At 35.2% G+C, this 19,176-nt stretch overlaps 2 protein-coding genes across 2 annotated transcripts in view; both read right to left on the reverse strand.

Annotated features, from left to right (window-relative positions):
• Window positions 1-12,815, reverse strand: part of LOC134841785 (uncharacterized) — a 48,157-nt gene extending 35,342 nt beyond the window's left edge. The window contains exons 1-4 of the mRNA XM_063857823.1: window positions 12,679-12,815; window positions 8,448-8,720; window positions 1,320-1,598; window positions 239-511 (exon numbers count right to left, since the gene is read on the reverse strand). Of these exons, the coding sequence (XP_063713893.1) occupies window positions 239-511; window positions 1,320-1,598; window positions 8,448-8,720; window positions 12,679-12,815 (962 nt within the window). The remainder of the gene's footprint in view (window positions 1-238; window positions 512-1,319; window positions 1,599-8,447; window positions 8,721-12,678) is intronic.
• The window catches only part of LOC134842484 (calcium-binding protein 39-like), a 477,223-nt gene that overhangs the window by 443,214 nt on the left and 14,833 nt on the right, over window positions 1-19,176 (reverse strand). The window lies entirely within an intron of this gene.

Consider the following 19,176-nt stretch of genomic DNA (forward strand, 5'->3'; position numbering starts at 1 on the left):
AGTCCGCCACCTTTCCTCCCTCGAAAAATTCCTCGATGCGCGCCTGGCCGTTCACACTTTAAGTAGGCGGAAGACATTAGAAATCCTGCAACCGTGACAGAAATGAAATTGTAACGTCCCACAACCCTGTTGTTAAGAGGCGCCTGTCCTACCCTCTTCAATACAGCTGTCAGTGCAGCCCAATCAGGTCAATTATCACGACAATTAGGAATGAGTAGATCCTCGAAGAGTGACTAACTTTATGAGCCAGCCATGTTTTGTGGGTTCGGATTGAAAGTAGAGTGTAATGTGTTGAGTGGACTCCAGAGGGGGGCTCTTTTGGGACACTTGTGCGGGATAAGTGATGGCGTGAGTGGTGAGGGGTTGGCCGTCTCTTCTCTCGAACCCACTGTACATGACGTAGAAGAAGAGAGTGAGCTCCACTTTTGTTCCAGGCACCACTGACTCGATCTCCCGACTGGTTTGCGTGCTTCCGATTGAACAGTCCGACGAACAACTCCCACTGCTTGATCTCAAACAACATTCTTTCCTCACTCAAATGCAGCAAAAATGTGATCTCAAACAACATTCTTTCCTCCTTCAAATGGAAGAAAAAATGTGATCTCAAACAAGATTCTTTCCTCACTCAAATGCAAGAAAAAATGTGTGCGTCAGGCGGCAGTTTCCCGCAAAGTTTTATGCTCATAGAAGCTTTTAATTACTTTAAGACATAATAATGCGGACGCGGAGCAATCATTGCTGTAAATTAACAAATCCAAGCTCTGTTTTTTTTACTGACGCGGCAGCTCAACCTCATTCACCCCTCCACCCATTTCAAGGAGCCCTGTTTCCCCACTGGTGCTCTCTCGGAACTAACTTTTCTTTTCCGCCAGCATCATTCCGACCACAATGCAAATGTTTCAAAGGCGCCTGTGACGCTAATGCGTCTCGCGCTTACACTTAAATTTTACTCCATTTTTGGTCAAAAACTCCAAATGTATTGCAAAAAGACGTATGAGTTAAACAACACATTAGCATGGCGGTCAAAAACTAAACTATGGCGGTCAAAAACAAAAACGAAACGACTTGGTTGAAAAAATAAAGAGAAGAGATCAATAAGCTGCAGCTAAAGTCGCGCTGATAGCACTGCTGGCAAGCTAAGCACACACAAAAAAAATAAAAAAGATCAAATAGGCTGCTGAGCTTAACAAGGTGCGACAGTGAATAAGTTAAACGTAATGAAGTACAAAAAAATCGGAGCCGAACAGATCGTTTCACGTTCATTTTTTCCTCCCTTGTGACGAGTGGCCCCAATTAAGAGAACTAAAGTGCTGATTTACCTTAGAAATCCCCCGTGTAGAGTGCCGGCTACTGTGAAGCGAGTGCTGATCTTGTGTGTCTCTTCCTCGGGGTAACCAGGGTCCCAAGAGGGTGTTGCGGGGGTGGTGACTTGTTGGATGAGGAGGTGATCGAAAGTGAGGGTGCGAGGATGACCCACATACTCCACGTATGCCTTGAGGTATATGTCCACTTTTGTGCCTGGCACGATGCTGTGTATAGTGTGAGTGGAAAGAGAACTGGCAATGTCGCAAACTCCAGAGCAACTGCCACTGTCAGAACTACACAGCACGAACATCATGTTAACAATACTTCAAGGGCTGTCCGACCTTTCAACTTTTCAATAGAAAACAAAATATCAATCATTGTCAACAATTGTTAATGTTCTTCCATTTGTTTTGCATTCGATAAGCCTTCGAGAGCAGAGGTTCGGATCTTTGCGAGGCGAATTTAAAAAAAAGAGGTCTGGAAAGTTGAAAACCCTAACAAGGCAGGAAAATCTTGATTTTCGGCACTTTTACTCGAAGATTTTGAGCAAATATAGCAATTACTTGTTTTTCACTTGTCGCCGCAAATGAGCCAATAAATCAGCATCGCAATTTGCAAGAGCATAACATGAGCATAAAAACGTTGTAAATTATTGTTCCGAATTTCGAAGGAAAACGGAGTATTTTAGCTTGGTGTCGTTTTTTCATTCAATCAGTTTTCGGCGATGGAAATAATAGGTTTTAATAAAAAAAATATTTGTGGCCTATTGAAGAAATTGACTCCCTGAAATCAAACTTAAAAAAAGTTTTAGGAGCTTGAAAATTGCCAATTTGGCTATGCTCTGGACTTATTTATGCGCGCTTTTCAGGTTTTAACCATAATACTGAAAGCGTAACGAGAATTATCTATGCGTGGCAAAATATCCCGCACAACAAAAATGATTCAAATTGAATTTAGGCTAGCTAATTGGTCGCATTAGTTTTTTACAACTCAAATTTTAAGACTTGATCTATGATACTGTCCAAAATGTTTAGTTTTTCACTTTTAACTTTTCCCTAGAACTATTCGATATGGATTAAGAGGCAGTCGGAACATTCGGGGCTTTGCCTTGATAAACGAGCAGTCTTGTTCATGTATCATACCAAAGTGAAAAGTAGGGGCCTCATATGGCTAAGTATAGAAAAACATGGCTCCAGGAGTCATCTTTTTTTTGTTCTGGTTTACCTCAAGAGTGATTATGATTAGATCAGAGAGATTAAAAATTCTTGATTTCAGTGACTTTCAATGTACAAAGATTGGGGAAAATGTAGTTGTTTCGACAATATACTCTCGGGGCCCCAAGTGAAAACCGCGCGAAAAAACGTGGCGAAAAAAAATTTAAAAAACCATAAATTAACAACCATAACGTAAAAACCATGACGTGCCTGAGCCATTCTCACTGTCATCACTCGTGTTGTACCATTTCTTCCCGAATATTCCTCCAATCGGCCATTTATATAGCACACGTTCAATATACCTTGTTGCATGGAGTTTTTGAGAAGCCACACTACGTTTCCAACTATCAGTGGTGACTGCTTTTCCTTCCTTTTGGGGCGCTTCATTAGTGAAGGTAATTCTTTTACTTCAACCGTTTCAACAGCTGTTTCATCTTATGTCGAACTTGGTTCCACATAATCTAAGTCAGCGACACGCTGTCGTCGAATACTCCTGGTAGAAGGCTGCTTAATAGTAGTTTTCAGCGTAGTCCACTACAATTGTCAAAAATCTGAAACTCAATATCATTTGGGTTCCGGTTAGAATTGTCTGAAAAGAGCCAAGTGTGAGCTTTTGCAATCCAAAGAATCTGAGGATTGTCTTCTTGAAATCTGCTATTTGAATCAAGCGTTTTAAGGCCCCAACTAAATGGAGGCCATTTGAGGGATTAAAGAACCATCGGATGTTTCGCCGAAATGTTTTGAAAGAGCAGGCCCCATTGTCAACAAGTTTTGTGTCGTCTTTTACTTTTTTTATTTCTTGCTGGTGAGTGTTTTGCTATTTCCTCTTCCTGTTAAAACCGATTAGTTGCATTGATCAGCGAATCAGTGGTCAGATCTGTACAGTTTTCAAATTAACTGCTAAAGTTGTTAGACCTTCCAAAAACTCGTAGTGCTTCGCGATTTATCTTTTGCTTTCATTGTAGAAGGGGCCAAAAACATTTATCCCTGTGTTGGTGAACAAAAAAAGTTGATTTTTGTCGGGTCATAATTTAAATACTAATAAAGCCATGATAGGCTGGAGTCTGTCCGCTTGGTATCGACGACACAGAGAATAGTGATGAGCGATTTAACGAAGAGCGTGTCGTATCCCAATGATGTGGTAGCGGTGCTGCACGAAGCAACTGACAATTTCTTGTCCTTAACGCATTCAAATCTGGCTTGCGTAATGTAGAAAAAAATTAACAGTTAAAATATGATGCGAGAACGAAGCTTTTTTTTCTGGTCTTCATATGGTTTGTGTTGAATCAGGTTTTTTTTCACGTCGAGGTATCGATTTTGTTGCAGATGTTTAATAGTTTTAATGAAAAATTTTCGCTTTGCTCTTTTGAAGATACAAATCAGCGCTGGTTCAATATCTTTGCTAATTGAAAATTGTCGTTCAGGTCGTTTTTATACTTTGTAGTCTTGGTTGTTCACTCACTCTGACTTCATTTTTAGGCATAAAGTGAAAACTGCGGCGATAATGATTTAACATTTTTCACGATGAAAAGCGATTGACGTCAAAAACTGGCGAAACCGAAAAAAGCCGCTGAGAGGCATATACTGAGGTAAATATAGTGATTTTGTTGGTATCTGTGAAAAGAGATTTCAATGGTCATTTATTTGAGTTCAACTTTAGAAATGATGGAGTCACAAACTTGTCTTTGAATAGGTATTGTAGGGTAAAACAGGTCGTGATGGGCAGTAACAACAAAAAGTGATTTCATCAACTTGTTTGGGCAGAGACGGTTTGAGTGAGGATATACTATTGGTTCTAATGTGATGCGGGCATAGGCACTTGACACATAGTTCAGATTGTCTTACGATTTTGTAGCGTTGTGGTTGCGTAGAAGATGAGTTTTGTGGACACTGCATGAGGTTATGTTCGTTCTTACAAGAAGGGCCCTGCTTGCATTTCGCTTAGTGTGGGTTGAAGTTATCTGTCCAGGTTGTTTGCGTCAAGGAATATCTATTTGATGGCGTTGAAGATTTGATGTAAAAATATGCTAACAATGAAGAGGTTTGGAAATTTTCCTCCTGGTAATAATTGCAAGTCAGAATTGGTTTTCGTTCAAAAAGCATCAGTTTTTTTTGATCGGTATCCTGTTTTTTGCTTTTGGCGAGTAAAAACTAGATCAGAAACTTACTCATAGTTTTTTTCGGTTTTAAAATTTTTCTGAGGGTTTTATTAAAACTGTTGAAGCATAGTTTTAGTATCAGATTTTTATTGTTCACCAGCTTGGGTTTCAAGATTCAGAGTTTTGGTAGGCCGCTCGAATAATCCCACTTGCATAAGGTGATGAGATTGCAAAATAGTGACAGTAAACGATGGGATTTGTAACCTTGCTGATTGCACTCCGGTGATTGATATGTTGGGCTGCCGTTGGTTGTAGACTACGGTTTCCGTGGGCATTCTTCGTCGTCAAACTCGAAAATTGTATCCGTACTAGGCTGCGCATCTGCATCTCCGAAGCTATTGGCATTGATTCGTTGGTATTGCTGGAATCGAGAGAAAAACTTTGTTTTTGTTTCCGTTCTGAGTTGCAATGTAAGATCCTGATCCTTACCTTAAATGGGAATGGCGATTCGTGCGAATGCTAAAATTGGGCTCTAGTGATCCGGTAGTGTATCTGTGTTCCTGGATTATGCCTGGAGCTGTAGTGTTTCCGAATTCCTGGAGTCCTTTGAAAGCTGAGGTAACACGAGAAACGATTGGGACTGCTGTCAATTTTTCTTGTCTCAGTGTAGACATCCTGTCTGTTGGTCGATTGATAGTTTTGAGCGCTAGTTGATGATGAAGAGGTAAGTCGTTATATCCGTAATTTGGTTGCTAACGTCCTATCTATTTGCTTGTTTCTGCTCGCCGATCGTCTGAATTACTTGAAGGTACTATTTCGACGTTCGTGTGTTCTGATTTTAAGTTTCTTCTGGCGAAGCTTTCGATATGTTGTGCAACGCATTGGTTTTGTGTGTTTTGTCGTTGATGTCTTTTTAGTTGTAAGTTGACGTAAAAAAAAATTGGATTTGTTCGGGTAGACCGTTGTACATAATTTTCGCTGAAAATAGATTGAACTTCTGCAAACTGGATTCTGCTGCTGTAGCCAAAAAAATCACTGAATGATTTCATTTCACTGTAAAAAAAGTTTTGCTCCAAGAAATCAGGAGATCCATCGAGTTGCAAATGGCAAATGCGGGTTCTGTTCTACGATCTCATAGTTCCTTCTAATTGAAGTCGCTACTCAAAGATCTTGTCGTCTGTAGATCATGAGAATGGCTTGAAATGTCGAGGCGATGCGCTAATCAGTCAAAGTACAAAAGAAAAATAAAAAACTAGGAGTCAAACATGTTATTAATTTTTTTTTATTGATTCTAAATAATGAATTTAATATTGGTCTTTATGTATTACGATTCAGTATTGCAAAATATAAGCGAGCAAATTTTGAAAAAGCTAGGATTGTATCTATTAATTATCAAAGATAAAATTTTTTATGTTTTCGCTCCACCAAAATATACTTTTATATAGTTTAAATAATGTTTCAGGTTTTGAGGTGGTTAATTTAAGCAAATCACAAAACTAATTGCCTTATTTAATTGCACTTCAACTAAGAAGTTTTAAAACTGGGCTTATTATTCAAAATCTGCAATATCATGGGTCAATGCAATTGTTTCAATCGTGTCGATGAGATTTTCTTTTATTGTATCAAGTTTACCAAGAGCAGGTACCGAGGAAAAGATGCTTTTAGTGCTTTTAGTGCTTTTAAAAGGAGAATTCAACTTTTACACGCTTCTAATGCTCATGTAAATTTCAATTAATCATTCAAATATAACAGGCCAATGTAGTAGTTACATTAGTTTTGCAAAAACACAAGACAATAAGAGAGGTTTTGAATAAATTTACAAAAATTCTAATAAAGAAAAACAGGTAAATTTATCTAATTTTTTGTTGTGTTTTTTGAAAGAGTGCGCAAGAAATGCGTAGACAACCTATAATCAAACTTTTACAGTTTTTTGCCGCCATCTAATTTTAGTTATCTCTCGCCTGTATATGGTTAAACTATTTTTCTTACCTTTTTCTTTTTGTTCGATTCTATCTCTTTTTTTTCTTGTCTTTAGGAAGTCGAACCCAAATTTCAACTTAATATATTGATTCAAAACAAGAGGAACAAACTAATTTTTAAGAAAAAGTTCGGAACAGTCAGCACTAACTTGGAGTTGTCAGTACGGCAGTTTAGCAAAAAATGACAAATCAAATTTTTGAAGGAGTATCACAAACAAGTTCAGGTTTTGTTTTTTGCAGTACAGTAGGTTTTTGTATCTCTTTACTGTATCGCTGCTTTGTAGGATATACCCAATTTAATGAACAAAATTATATGTAGAAATTTCCCCGAAAATTACAAAAAGGGTGATTGTTTTATTTCTTTACCCTTGCTTACGCTCTGTTTAGTTGTACGAAATTTGATGAGATCGGCTGTTTGCTTGCCAAAAAACATGTAATTGGTTCTCGCTTTACATCAAAACGTGACACCAAGAGTCAAGTTATTTAGTTCTGGTTTCTTTTAGAAATCATTTCATCAGAGAGATTACAAAGGCTTGATTTCGGTGACTTATAATTTAAAAAAACTGTGAAAAAGTAAGTGCTCTGGCAACAATTATGTACATTACAAAAGAAAAAGGTAAAAATTGTTCTTTAGAAATATGCAAAACAACTCTGGTTACCAATAAAAAAGGTGTTGTGTAATTTTTTTTTGAAAAAATTGGACTTTTTTATCAAGAATAATTTGGAGATGAGTAATCTAACATGTTACGTTTGTTAAGCTGAAAACTAAAACAAAATTGTCTCGATGATGGCTACAGGAGTGACAACTCCTCAAGGTTGACAACTCCCCAACCAGAGACACTGCTTGCTTCAATTAACTCTTCCCGGGTCGAGATCCCGCTCAAAAACCTCCCAAGATGTGAATGGTTTGAGCGGTTTTCCAGCAAGATTCGAGCTATTTGGGCAATTTTTCAAGCTTTACAAAACGCTCGAATACCGCTCATTTTTTGCGGCGACTTTTGAACGGTTTTTCACGCAAGATTTGAGCAGTTTATGAGCGGTTTGAAAAAAGCGAGTGAAACCATCAAAAGGGCTGGAAAAGGCAATATGAGGCTACCCGGGTCGAGGTTGAGGTTGTCTCGACGAGTAAAAACATCCAAATCTTTTTTTGATCAAAGATCTGTTTTAAATGGCGTGACTAACTATTTGATGGGTATAAACTATATCAACTCTATAGATCACAAAAATGTGAGCTTTATTTTGAGCGGAGTCTGTTATCAATTTTTTTCATTTATGGTTATAGAAAAACTACACTGAGCTCGCCTAATTAACCTTTTTCTTCGAAAGCCAAAATAGCACGTTGTATGTATATATATATGCATGTGTGTATGTGTGTATGAATGTATGAAGGTATTTATGTATGTATGTATGTATGTATGTGTATGTATGTATGTATCTATTTATGCATTTATGTAGGTCATTATGTATGTTTGTATGTATGTATGTATGTTTAAATGTAGGTATGTAAGTTTTTTTTATTTATGTATGTACGTATAAACGATATATGTATGTTTGTATGTATATATGTAAGTACATACACATTTACATTCATATATACCTACATTTACATTCATATATACATATACATATACATATACATAAACATACGGTTTATATTTTTTAGATAAACCGCGCTCAAAATCTGTTCAAACCGCTCATTAAGGAGCAAGATTTTGAGCGCAGTCGTCTAAAAAAACGCTCAAACCGCTCAAATCTTGCTTCAAATTAGGTGAAAAATCTTGACTCGGGTTTCAACAAACAGGCAATCTGCATTCATATGTGGGCTGCTGCTGCATGCCAAAATAATTTACTTAAGAGTCCATCCGTGTTTTATTCCGGTCACTTGGAAGGAGACTGTGATGGTGGTTGTGGTGTAAGTGGCCACTGTGGTCTCAGTCGGTGTGGCCGGAAAGACCACAATGTCTGTCTCCAGAGCCACACTCCTCCTCAAGTCGAAGCCGGTGTAGTTGACGTATGCCTGGAACTGGATGGAAACCAGGTCTCCGGAAGTGAGGCCAGTCACTGTGGCACTGCTGGCCCAGTCTGGCAGCCAGCACTCCCCCACACAACTGCCCGAGTCAGATCTGCAGCAGAACAGAAAAAGAACTATACTCCCTCAAATTAAATCCCCAACTCACTATGATACAATACAATACAATACAAAACAATACAATACAATACAATACAATAAAAGACAAACAATACAATACAAAACAATAAAACAAAAATGATACAATACATTACAATGCAATAAAATACAATACAATACAAAACAAAACAATACAAAACAATACAATACAAGACAATACAATACAATACAAAAAAAATACAATACAATCCAATACAATACAACACAATACAATACAATACAAAACAATACAATAAAATACAATACAATACAAAACAATACAATACAATACAATACAATGCAAAATAAAACAATACAATACAAAACAATCCGATACAATACAATACAGTACATCACAATACAAAACAATACAATACAATACAATACAATACAATACAATACAATACAATACAATACAATACAATACAATACAATACAATACAATACAATACAATACAATACAATACAATACAATACAATACAAAACAATACAATACAAAACAATACAAAACAAATCAACCCGTTACAATACAATACAAACAATACAATACAATACAATACAATACAATACAAAAAAAACAATCCGTTACAATACAATACAAACAATACAATACAATACAATACAATACAATACAAAACAATACAAAACAGTACAACACAATACAAAACAAAACAAAACAATACAATATAAAACAATCCGATACAATACAATACCAAACCACACTACAAAACAATACAATACAATACAAAACAATACAATACAATACAATACAATACAATACAATACAATACAATACAATACAATACAATACAATACAATACAATACAGTACATCACAATACAAAACAATACAATACAAAACAAAACAATACAATACAATACATTAAAATACAATACAATACAATACAATACAATACAGTACAAAACAATACAATACAAAATATTACAAAATAATACAATACAAAATAAAACAATACATAACAAAACAATCCGATACAATAGAATACAAAAAAAAATACAAAACCATACAATAGAAGACAATACAATACAATACAAAACAGTACAGTACAATACAATACAATACAATACAATACAATACAATACAATACAATACAATACAATACAATACAATACAATACAATACAATACAATACAATACAATACAAAACAATACATTACAAAATAATAAAATACAAAACAAAACAAAACAATACAAAATAATCCGATACAATACAATACAAAAAAAATACAAAACCATACAATTCAATACAATACAATACAATACAATACAAAACAGTACATCACAATACAATACAATACAATACACTATAATACAATACAAGGCAATACACAACAATACAATATATTACAATACAATACAATACAATACAATACAATACAATACAATACAATACAATACAATACAAAACAATACAATACAATACAATACAATACAATTCAATACAATACAATACAATACAATACAAAACAATACAATACAATACAATACAATGCAAAACAATTCAATACAATACAATACAAAACAATACAATTCAAAACAATACAATACAATACAAAAGACTACAATACAATACAATACAATACATACAATACAATACAAGGCAATACACAACAATACAATATATTACAATACAATACAATACAATACAATACAATACAATACAATACAATACAATACAAAACAATACAATACAATACAATACAATACAATACAATACAATACAATACAATACAATACAATACAATACAATACAATACAATACAATACAATACAAAACAATACAATACAATAAAATACAATGCAAAACAATTCAATACAATACAATACAAAACAATACAATACAAAACAATACAATACAATACAATACAATGCAAAACAATTCAATACAATACAATACAAAACAATACAATTCAATACAATACAATACAATACAAAAGACTACAATACAACACAATACAATACATACAATACAATACAAGGCAATACACAACAATACAATATATTACAATGCAATACAATACAATACAATACAATACAATACAATACAAAACAATACAATACAATACAATACAATACAATACAATTCAATACAATACAATACAATACAATACAATACAATACAATACAATACAAAACAATACAATACAATACAATACAATGCAAAACAATTCAATACAATACAATACAAAACAATACAATTCAATACAATACAATACAATACAATACAATACAATACAATACAATACATTACAATACAATAGAGTTCAAATTTTAGTTGTTGCCTCCTTAAATATCCCCTTTGGCTATTATATCCCATTTAACCTAAACAAAATCCCATGTTTTTTGAGAGGTCATCTCGAAGCCGGACAACCAAGTCAATCAAGTCGATCACTTTGAGCCCTCGGAGATGAGTTTAAAAGGAGTCAATTTTGTTTGTATTTGAGACGGAGTCGTTTATAAAATAGAAAAAATTGATTTTACAAAATTGGCTTAAATAATTGTCGGAACAAAAAATTAACCCTAATTGATCTTGCAGTGAAAAAATGTACTGTTGCAGCACTGTAACAGTACTGCTCTTTTACTGCAACAGTACTGCAACAGTACTGCTTTTCACAGCTGTAACAGTGCTGATTTATCTCTGTAACAGTTCTTTTTTTTATCGCTGATTTATCTCTGATCAGAGATGATTTGACGCTGGCGCAGTACTGTAACAGTACTGCTATTTTACTGCAACAGTACTGCGCCAGCGTCAAATCATCTTTGATCAGAGATAAATCAGCGATAAAAAAAAGAACTGTTACAGAGATAAATCAGCACTGTTACAGCACTGAAACAGTAGTAAAACAGCATTGAAAAATCGCAAAAAGAGTTAAAAAGCAAAAAAGGCTCTAAGAAACTTCAAAAATAGCGCTAAAAATTGTAAATACAGCATTGAAAGATTGAATTCACAACAATGACAACAAACAAGAATAGACAACTGATCTAACACTTCAAGTTTGCAGTCAACTTTTCTCAACCCTTCTGATTATCAAAGCTTAGTCATTTCTATTTTACTTCGCAAAAAGAAACTGCGTTTTCAGGCGGATTTCAGCTGGTTTTAGCTGTGGCGGTAGCTTTTTTTGATTAACAAGACAAGTGGCATAACTTTCAATTCAAAAAGTTGAAAAAAATGACAGTATTGTAACAATACTGTTCCAGTACTGCAACAGTACCGTTTTTTCTTGTTTCACTGGGTTTTTTCCTGGAAAGTACTGAAAAATTTATTGATACTGGCAGACCAAACCTGGTTATTTCTTCTCCATCTTTTTTGTTCCGGCCATTTGAAAAACGGGGAGGAATTTGGTATTCGAGTGTGTTTCATTTTTTTCTTTGTTTTCCACGCAAAGTCAATAACCACAAATAGTAATCGGAATGGGTCGAGTGATATATCACGTTGAAGCCTTTTCAGTCGCGAATCGAACGACATTATGAAACATTCAAAAAATTTTCCTTGCATGCAGAAAAATAGCTTTAAAACTTTTGATTTAATAGGTTACAATAGCTTAATTTAAGCTGTGAAACCTTAGTCTTACTCGAATAAAAGTAGCTGTTTGAGTTTTCTAGCGCGTTTCTGAATAGAAAACCTCAAATATTCAAAAAGGGTGATTATTTTGTTATTCTAGTCATTTTTCTGCAAAAATTGTTTTTTTTCTTCAATTTGCTGATTTTACTATGAATGCCTTATCTCTAGTTTTTTCGTTCAGCTCCTATTATCACGCCAAGCTCAAATAAATACGAGACTAATTTGCAGACACTTTTTCGTTGTATTTTTTGAGACTATGGTCGGTACAGTTTGTGCTACTTGCACTGTAACCGGCTATCCTAGTTCTAACTGTGATTGTTGCTAGCTTACTTGAGAATCCACCCATGTTGTACGCCTTCCACTAAGAATTCGAGGTGTATGGAGTGTGTGGTGACTTGTGGAGAGTAGGAGTACTGACTGGGTCTGTCTGGGAAGGTCACTTCGGTGATGGAGTACTCCCTTACCATGGGGATAAAGCCCCTGCTGAGGGACTTGATGTCGAACTGGTAGTGACCTCCGGGTTTCAAATCCTCGAACCACACCACCTGATGGAGGAGGAAGGGTCTGGTGGTGATGAAGGGCACAATGTCAGAGGTCCGCAGGTGGATCTGATGCTCGTGACCCACTCCCGAGTCAGTCTCAATCCCCAGTCGGATCCTCCTCGGCTCCCCAACGACTGTATCCGTCGTGATCCTGTTCTTGTCTGTGTAAGTCGGCTGTACAATCTCCATTACCACTCCCTCTTTGAGGTGGCTGAAGGCTTTGAAGAAGATCGAGTACTCTGAAATGAAATGTATAGCAAGGTCAACAGCAAGTGTCTGAAATTGAGTGAAAGAATGACCCAACGTGTGGCCTCTATTGCGTGAAAGAGCTGATTGCAATTTCAGTAAAGGCTGATTGCTGAATTCAGGTTGGTCTGGGAAACGCTGATGACAGATCAAAAATATAAGCAAACATCTTTTATATATACGATTATTGATAATATGGAGAATGAATTCAAACGAAAACCAAGTGTTTTCATTTAAAGAATTCTGCTTTTAGGTTCATCAAAAAGTAGACAAATTTTAGACTTCAGTTCAAAGTTTTTTTTATAGTTTTTGACTTTCCTGTGTAAGTGATGTTCTAATATGTTTTTGAGATATGAAAAAAAAAGACTCTTTCCACATCAACATAACACAATGTAACCTTGGCCTGCAGTGAGGCCAGTGATGTGGATCTGTGCAGCTGTGACGTCCACATCACAGACGCCCCCCTGCGACTCTGCACACACTCCGTCCACCGGCACATTCCAAATATGGTAGTTGTCTCCCACTCCCTCCAGGGTCCAGTTGAAGCTCAGAGTCTTCTCGTACATGCTCCTCCCAACCACTTCCACTCTGGCGGGCGAGAGGGACTCCTCTACTTGCAGAGGGAAGTGCAGGTCAAACACTCCTTGGTAGAGAGCCCTGAAACAAACTCATCTTCACTATTTCGAAGACAGAGAAGAGAAGAAGAACTAAAAACCAATTTGGTTCATTTTCACTGCTGTTCTTGATAAACTTCGAAAAACCATTGAACAGGAACATTACGAGGCCAAACTGTGCACTGGATAGGCGCACAATTTTGTGTCTGTATGTTACTGGATTCCAGAGGCAAGTCTTTATACGTGTTCCTTAATGTAAACGGATTCCGCATACAAAATTTTCGTAGACTCCGCGTGCAAATATCTGCAACGTAAAGTTTGTCCGCAATTTAGTTTTGTTGCGGACTCCGCAACGAACGATTTCAAGTAGTTGTTCCCGATTCCGCAAATGTAAGTGGGACCCGCAAAATTACGCGGATTCTGCTTACAATTTTAGGAATCCGCTTACAATTTGCGGATTCCACGACAGCTCAAGTTTAAAAAACACATGAATTTGCTAATAGATTCCACAAAATGTTGCGGATTCCACAAATTTTGTTGCATATTCCGCAAAACTACCTGTGTTTGGAGCGATTTTGAGCAATACAGTGTTTTAGCTATTTGTCCATCGAATCCAAAACAGCAAGAAGATAAAAGAAAAATAGCAATGTTGCGGATTCCGCAACAATTATGTTTAGGGCCTGTTGCCGAATCCACTTAAAATTCACAAAATGCACAGTTTGGCATCGTAATGAAAATGATTTTAAGTTTTTGAACAACAGTATTTGAAATTGGGTTCCCCGCATTTGAGTCCTATGAATGAAAATCGATCTAACTGAATTTCATTCTCAGTGTCCACAAACAGAAAAAATATCGATTATAATTAATTAAAAATGGATTGTAATATTAGTTTGATTCGAGGCAACAAAATCCTTTTTGAATCAACCATAATCTTTTTTTTCACTGACAATGAAATTCAATAAGAAACAAATTTTTTTCCATTTTTTTGATATAAGAACATTTTGACGAACATAAAGTCTTTTCTATATTTTAAACTAAAGTTGGTTACTTGTTGTTCGATTTAATTTTTTTTTCTGCGCAACTTGGTGTTTTTATTACTTTTTTGTTAGTAAATCTAAATAAAATTTCGATATTCTTATTACTTTTTTAAGTTACTAAACAAAATTTTATGTTCCATTCAACAATTTTCTTAAATTATTAGAAACTTTGGGGGGAAGTAAACTGTAGGTGGACGAATCCCCCTTCCGTTAAGTCTCCCTTTAATTTTTGGTTTTGTGAAAACTGACAACAAAAATTCAATTTTTTATCCATAAAATTCCAATTCGAAACGCTTTTAAAAAAATTTTGGTGGTGACATATATCATTACGGGGATAAGTTAAACAAAAGGAGTTTCATTGTCAACGATTTAAGTTATACACGATTGAGATGAATACATGAACATTTCACTGTGTTAAATTGAGCGGTGTTAAAATGTAGGACAACGGTATTAGGCAGCAGCTTAACCCAAGGGAGTGTTCTCATAGTGGAGGGACCGATTGATCGAAAAGTTTTAAACATTCACAATCGGTTGCGGTTCCTATTGGCCAAATGACTTTTTCGCAAAACCAAAATCATTATCAACAGAAAGTGAATTATGGCAACACAGCAAACATCTGATCCTCAATTTTTTTGTTCTACTTATCTTTGTTTAAAATCTGTTTTTTTTTCCAATGCTCCACTTAGACTTCGCATTATTTATTTAAACTATTTAAAATTATTTTAGCTTATTTTCCAATCAGTCAGTATCAACTGTGATGGCCTGGATTTATTTGCGTCAATGATATAACCCCGTCAAAATGGTTTTTATCAAGTAACAATACCATCGGAAGAAGGATCTTTTCTCATTTCAACTGGGATCGCTATAATATTCATTTAAATCAAACTGGCAATTTACAAAAGTCATCAGAGCTTTCCAAAAAACGACATGAGACAAGACAATCTATTGTTTTTATTTGGATCTTCGGCTTCAGAATCTTTCATTTCTTTCATACTCTAAAACTGCGAGTTAAATGGTCAAAACTATTGGGAAAAATTATTTTCCTATCAATTGAAGCTTGTTGAATAAATTCTATCTAAATGCATTTTTGCTGTCAAAAATTTTGTCTAAAGAATCAATTTTTGTGGCAAACTTAGACTTAAATAATGTATTACATGATTCAATACTATCCACTTTTCAGATACAAAAAATTTCATAAAAACCATTATAATTGATATGTTTTTTCCGTATAGCTGTTTTAGTTTTCTGCCTAAAGCTCGAGAAAAAAATTATTTGGCGCAAGTTTGTATATATCACTATATGTTTTTTAATGCAAAAGCAGAAAGTTTTACTTTCTGGAGATCGGTTAAAATATGCGCGAACTTATGAACCGTGGTCTTTTTTCCCTTGCACCTTAAACGTTTACATCCAAACCCCGCCCAACCTGCGACTGTTGGGTAAAGGAAAATTTGGTTGAAGTGTACATCTGGATTTTGACAAATAAAACGTCAAAGAAATAGCATAAAATAACGTAAAATAACGCAAAGTTGATCAATAGGAGTTATATGGATAATGATTTAAGTTTACAGGAGTGAGATGGATACATAAACTTTTGAAGTTGTAAAATTGAGCGGTGTTAAAAAGTAGGACAGTGGTATTATGCAGCATTTTAACTAAAGGATGTTTTCTCATGATAGAGTGATCGAATGTTGGAAAAGTTTTGACAAATCAGAATCGGTTCGTGTTACTATTGGATAAATGATTTTTGCAAAACAAAAAACCAAGGTCCTTTAAAAAATTGAAGTATGCAGCAGAGCAAAACTTTGCTGTACAATTCTTGCAAAAATAAGACGCATTTTTTAGTTCTTTTTCTCATTATCTGTTTTAGGTTTTTTCCAATGCCCCAATTAGACTTCGCATTATTTAAAAAAAATTTCGTCATCTTATTTTTTAATTGGTCATTATTGAAAGTAATGGTCCGCATTGATTGGATTTTTGAGATGTTCGTTAATGATATAATCCCGTCAAAAAGTTGTTTTATCCAGTAAATGTCCTTTAGAAGAAGGAACTTACCTCAATTTGTCTCGGAACGCTATAGTATTCATCAAATTGGTAATTTTCAAGCTCTCACAGCTTTTCAATAAATGACATGGGACAAAACAAAACAATAAATTGCTTCAGCTTTTTTATCCCTTTCATCTCTTTTATACTCTAATATTGCGACTTAAAAGATTGAAACTGTTCGGCTAAAGTGTATCATCCTAGCGCCTTGGATTTTTTTTGCTTCAAATTTATCATAAATGATTTTTGCTGTCAATAATTTTGTATAGAGAATCGTCTATTGTGGCAAAAGTAGACCGTGTAACGGATTCAAAACAATCAATTTTTTTGTAACAACATTTTTAATAAAAGTCTTTACAATTGATTACTTTTTTCTGCATAAAACTTAATTTTCTGCCTAACACTAATGAAAACTGAATATTTCGAGCAAAAAAGTGTTTTTTACGATTTGAATTTTATGCAAAATCAGAAAATTTTAATTCCTTGTTTTTGACAAAAACATGTGCGAGCTTATGAAATGTGGTCACTTTTCCATTGTGCCTTAAACTTTCACTTCCAAACCCCCTTTGGTACTTTTTAAGAAATCCACTTTTGGCCGACCGAACCTAAAATTTTTCTAAAGGCGCCTTTCGCGCCAATATTTACTAATTTTGAGGGGGGAGCGCGCGCCGAAAAAACGCAATTTTTTGGTCAAAATTTTCCAAAAAGTGCCTAAAAACGCCTTTTTTGACTGTTTTTTTTTTCAAAAATTTGCCTGCGGCGCAGAAAATTTTGCCTAAATAGGGGCAAAACAGTGCTTTGGGAGAGCTCAAAAAAAATCAATTTGGTCGACCTAAAAAAAAAAGGTCGTCAAAATTTTCGATTTCTTTTTGAAAATCCGCCCCCGCCCCCCCTCGAGAAAATCCTGGATCCGCCCCCCTGCTTCATATGAAAAAATTTTTAGCCGTGATTCCAACGACATTTAAAAAATTTAAACCGTTTAGATTAGCTTATTCTTGCATATTTTTAGTTTGACTCAAGTAAAGTTAGCTTGGAATTCAAATTTCTGGATCAAAAATCTGAAAAAATAGTTTGAATAAACTTTTAAGTTATTTTTGAGTTTTTTTCATTTTTTTGAAATTGTTGTCCAGGTTACCTATTTTATTATGACAGCCAAATATGCCTAAAATGTAGTAGTTTTTGTTCCTTTTCTTGCTTCACACAGGGAACCCACACTAATTTGAAAAAAAAGACGACTTTTATGTGTGTTTTTTAAGACTATGGTCGGAACATTCTGTTTTACCTGCACCGTAACCAGCTATCATTGTTTAGAGTTGAAGGTGGCTGTTTAGCTGTAATTAATTACGACAGCTGCAATTTTATATCAATGCAGTATATGGAAAGGGAGAGAAAAGAAGTCTCACCGAATGTGGGCTTGGTATTTCATTCCTGGGATGAGATTGGCGAACACGTATCTTCTGGTCGCTGAGGTCACACCTCCCTCCACAACTGTGGCTGCAGACACATTCTCAAACTGCCCTCGATGCTCCTCATTTGTGAGTGTCGCTTCCTGAACATCCTGTAACGGACAAACATTTTTCACGGATTAAAACACTTATTCTTAAACTGTTCGTGAAATGCTAAACAAACTAAGAAGCTTAAAAAGCCCTTAAGATAACAATGGAAAAACCATCATGACAAGACTTCAGCTCGTACTAGCATTGCCGTGAACAAACCTATAAGCCATATCTGTCGACTGCTCTTTTTAGTGTCTGAAATGTGAAAGTGAGAAAAAGAATAAAAGAGAGTTTTTTCCTCCGAGCCATCCTTCACCACGCAAACCTGACCGAACCAGTTTTGAGCAAGAGTTATGGCTCAAAGCGTAAAGTGTTCGGGTGTTGACCTTGACAGCAGACTCAGTTTTGACAGTCATGTTCAACCGTGAATACAAAATTACGCGTAAAACTCTCAGATTTGAGAAGTTGATAGTAAAGCTGGCTTAACCCCCGGGTTAACTACTACTGCTTATCATGCATTTTCATATATGTCCATTCCATGGGAAAAATGCTTGTCATCTAATTTTGGTCGAAAAAAAAATATACGATAAGCATTTTTTCAATCGAACTTTTTTTGCAAATTACCTTACCTTAAATTGGTTTAAACTCAAACAATACAAGTTAGTGGAAGTTGTGGCTACATGAAAGCCACTATGGCATAAAAAAAATTGAACAAAAACATTCTTAAAACAATTTCGTAAATGAAAAAAAAATGATATGCATTTTTTCCATAGAAAAAAAAACAAATTTTGAAGTAGAAAATATCTCCTCTTTTTTGATAGCGACCTCGCTTCTCTGCTCCAATAAACGTTTC

Source organism: Symsagittifera roscoffensis, chromosome 3, assembly GCF_963678635.1.
Source record: "Symsagittifera roscoffensis chromosome 3, txSymRosc1.1, whole genome shotgun sequence".
In the NCBI taxonomy this organism is placed as follows: domain Eukaryota; kingdom Metazoa; phylum Xenacoelomorpha; order Acoela; family Convolutidae; genus Symsagittifera; species Symsagittifera roscoffensis.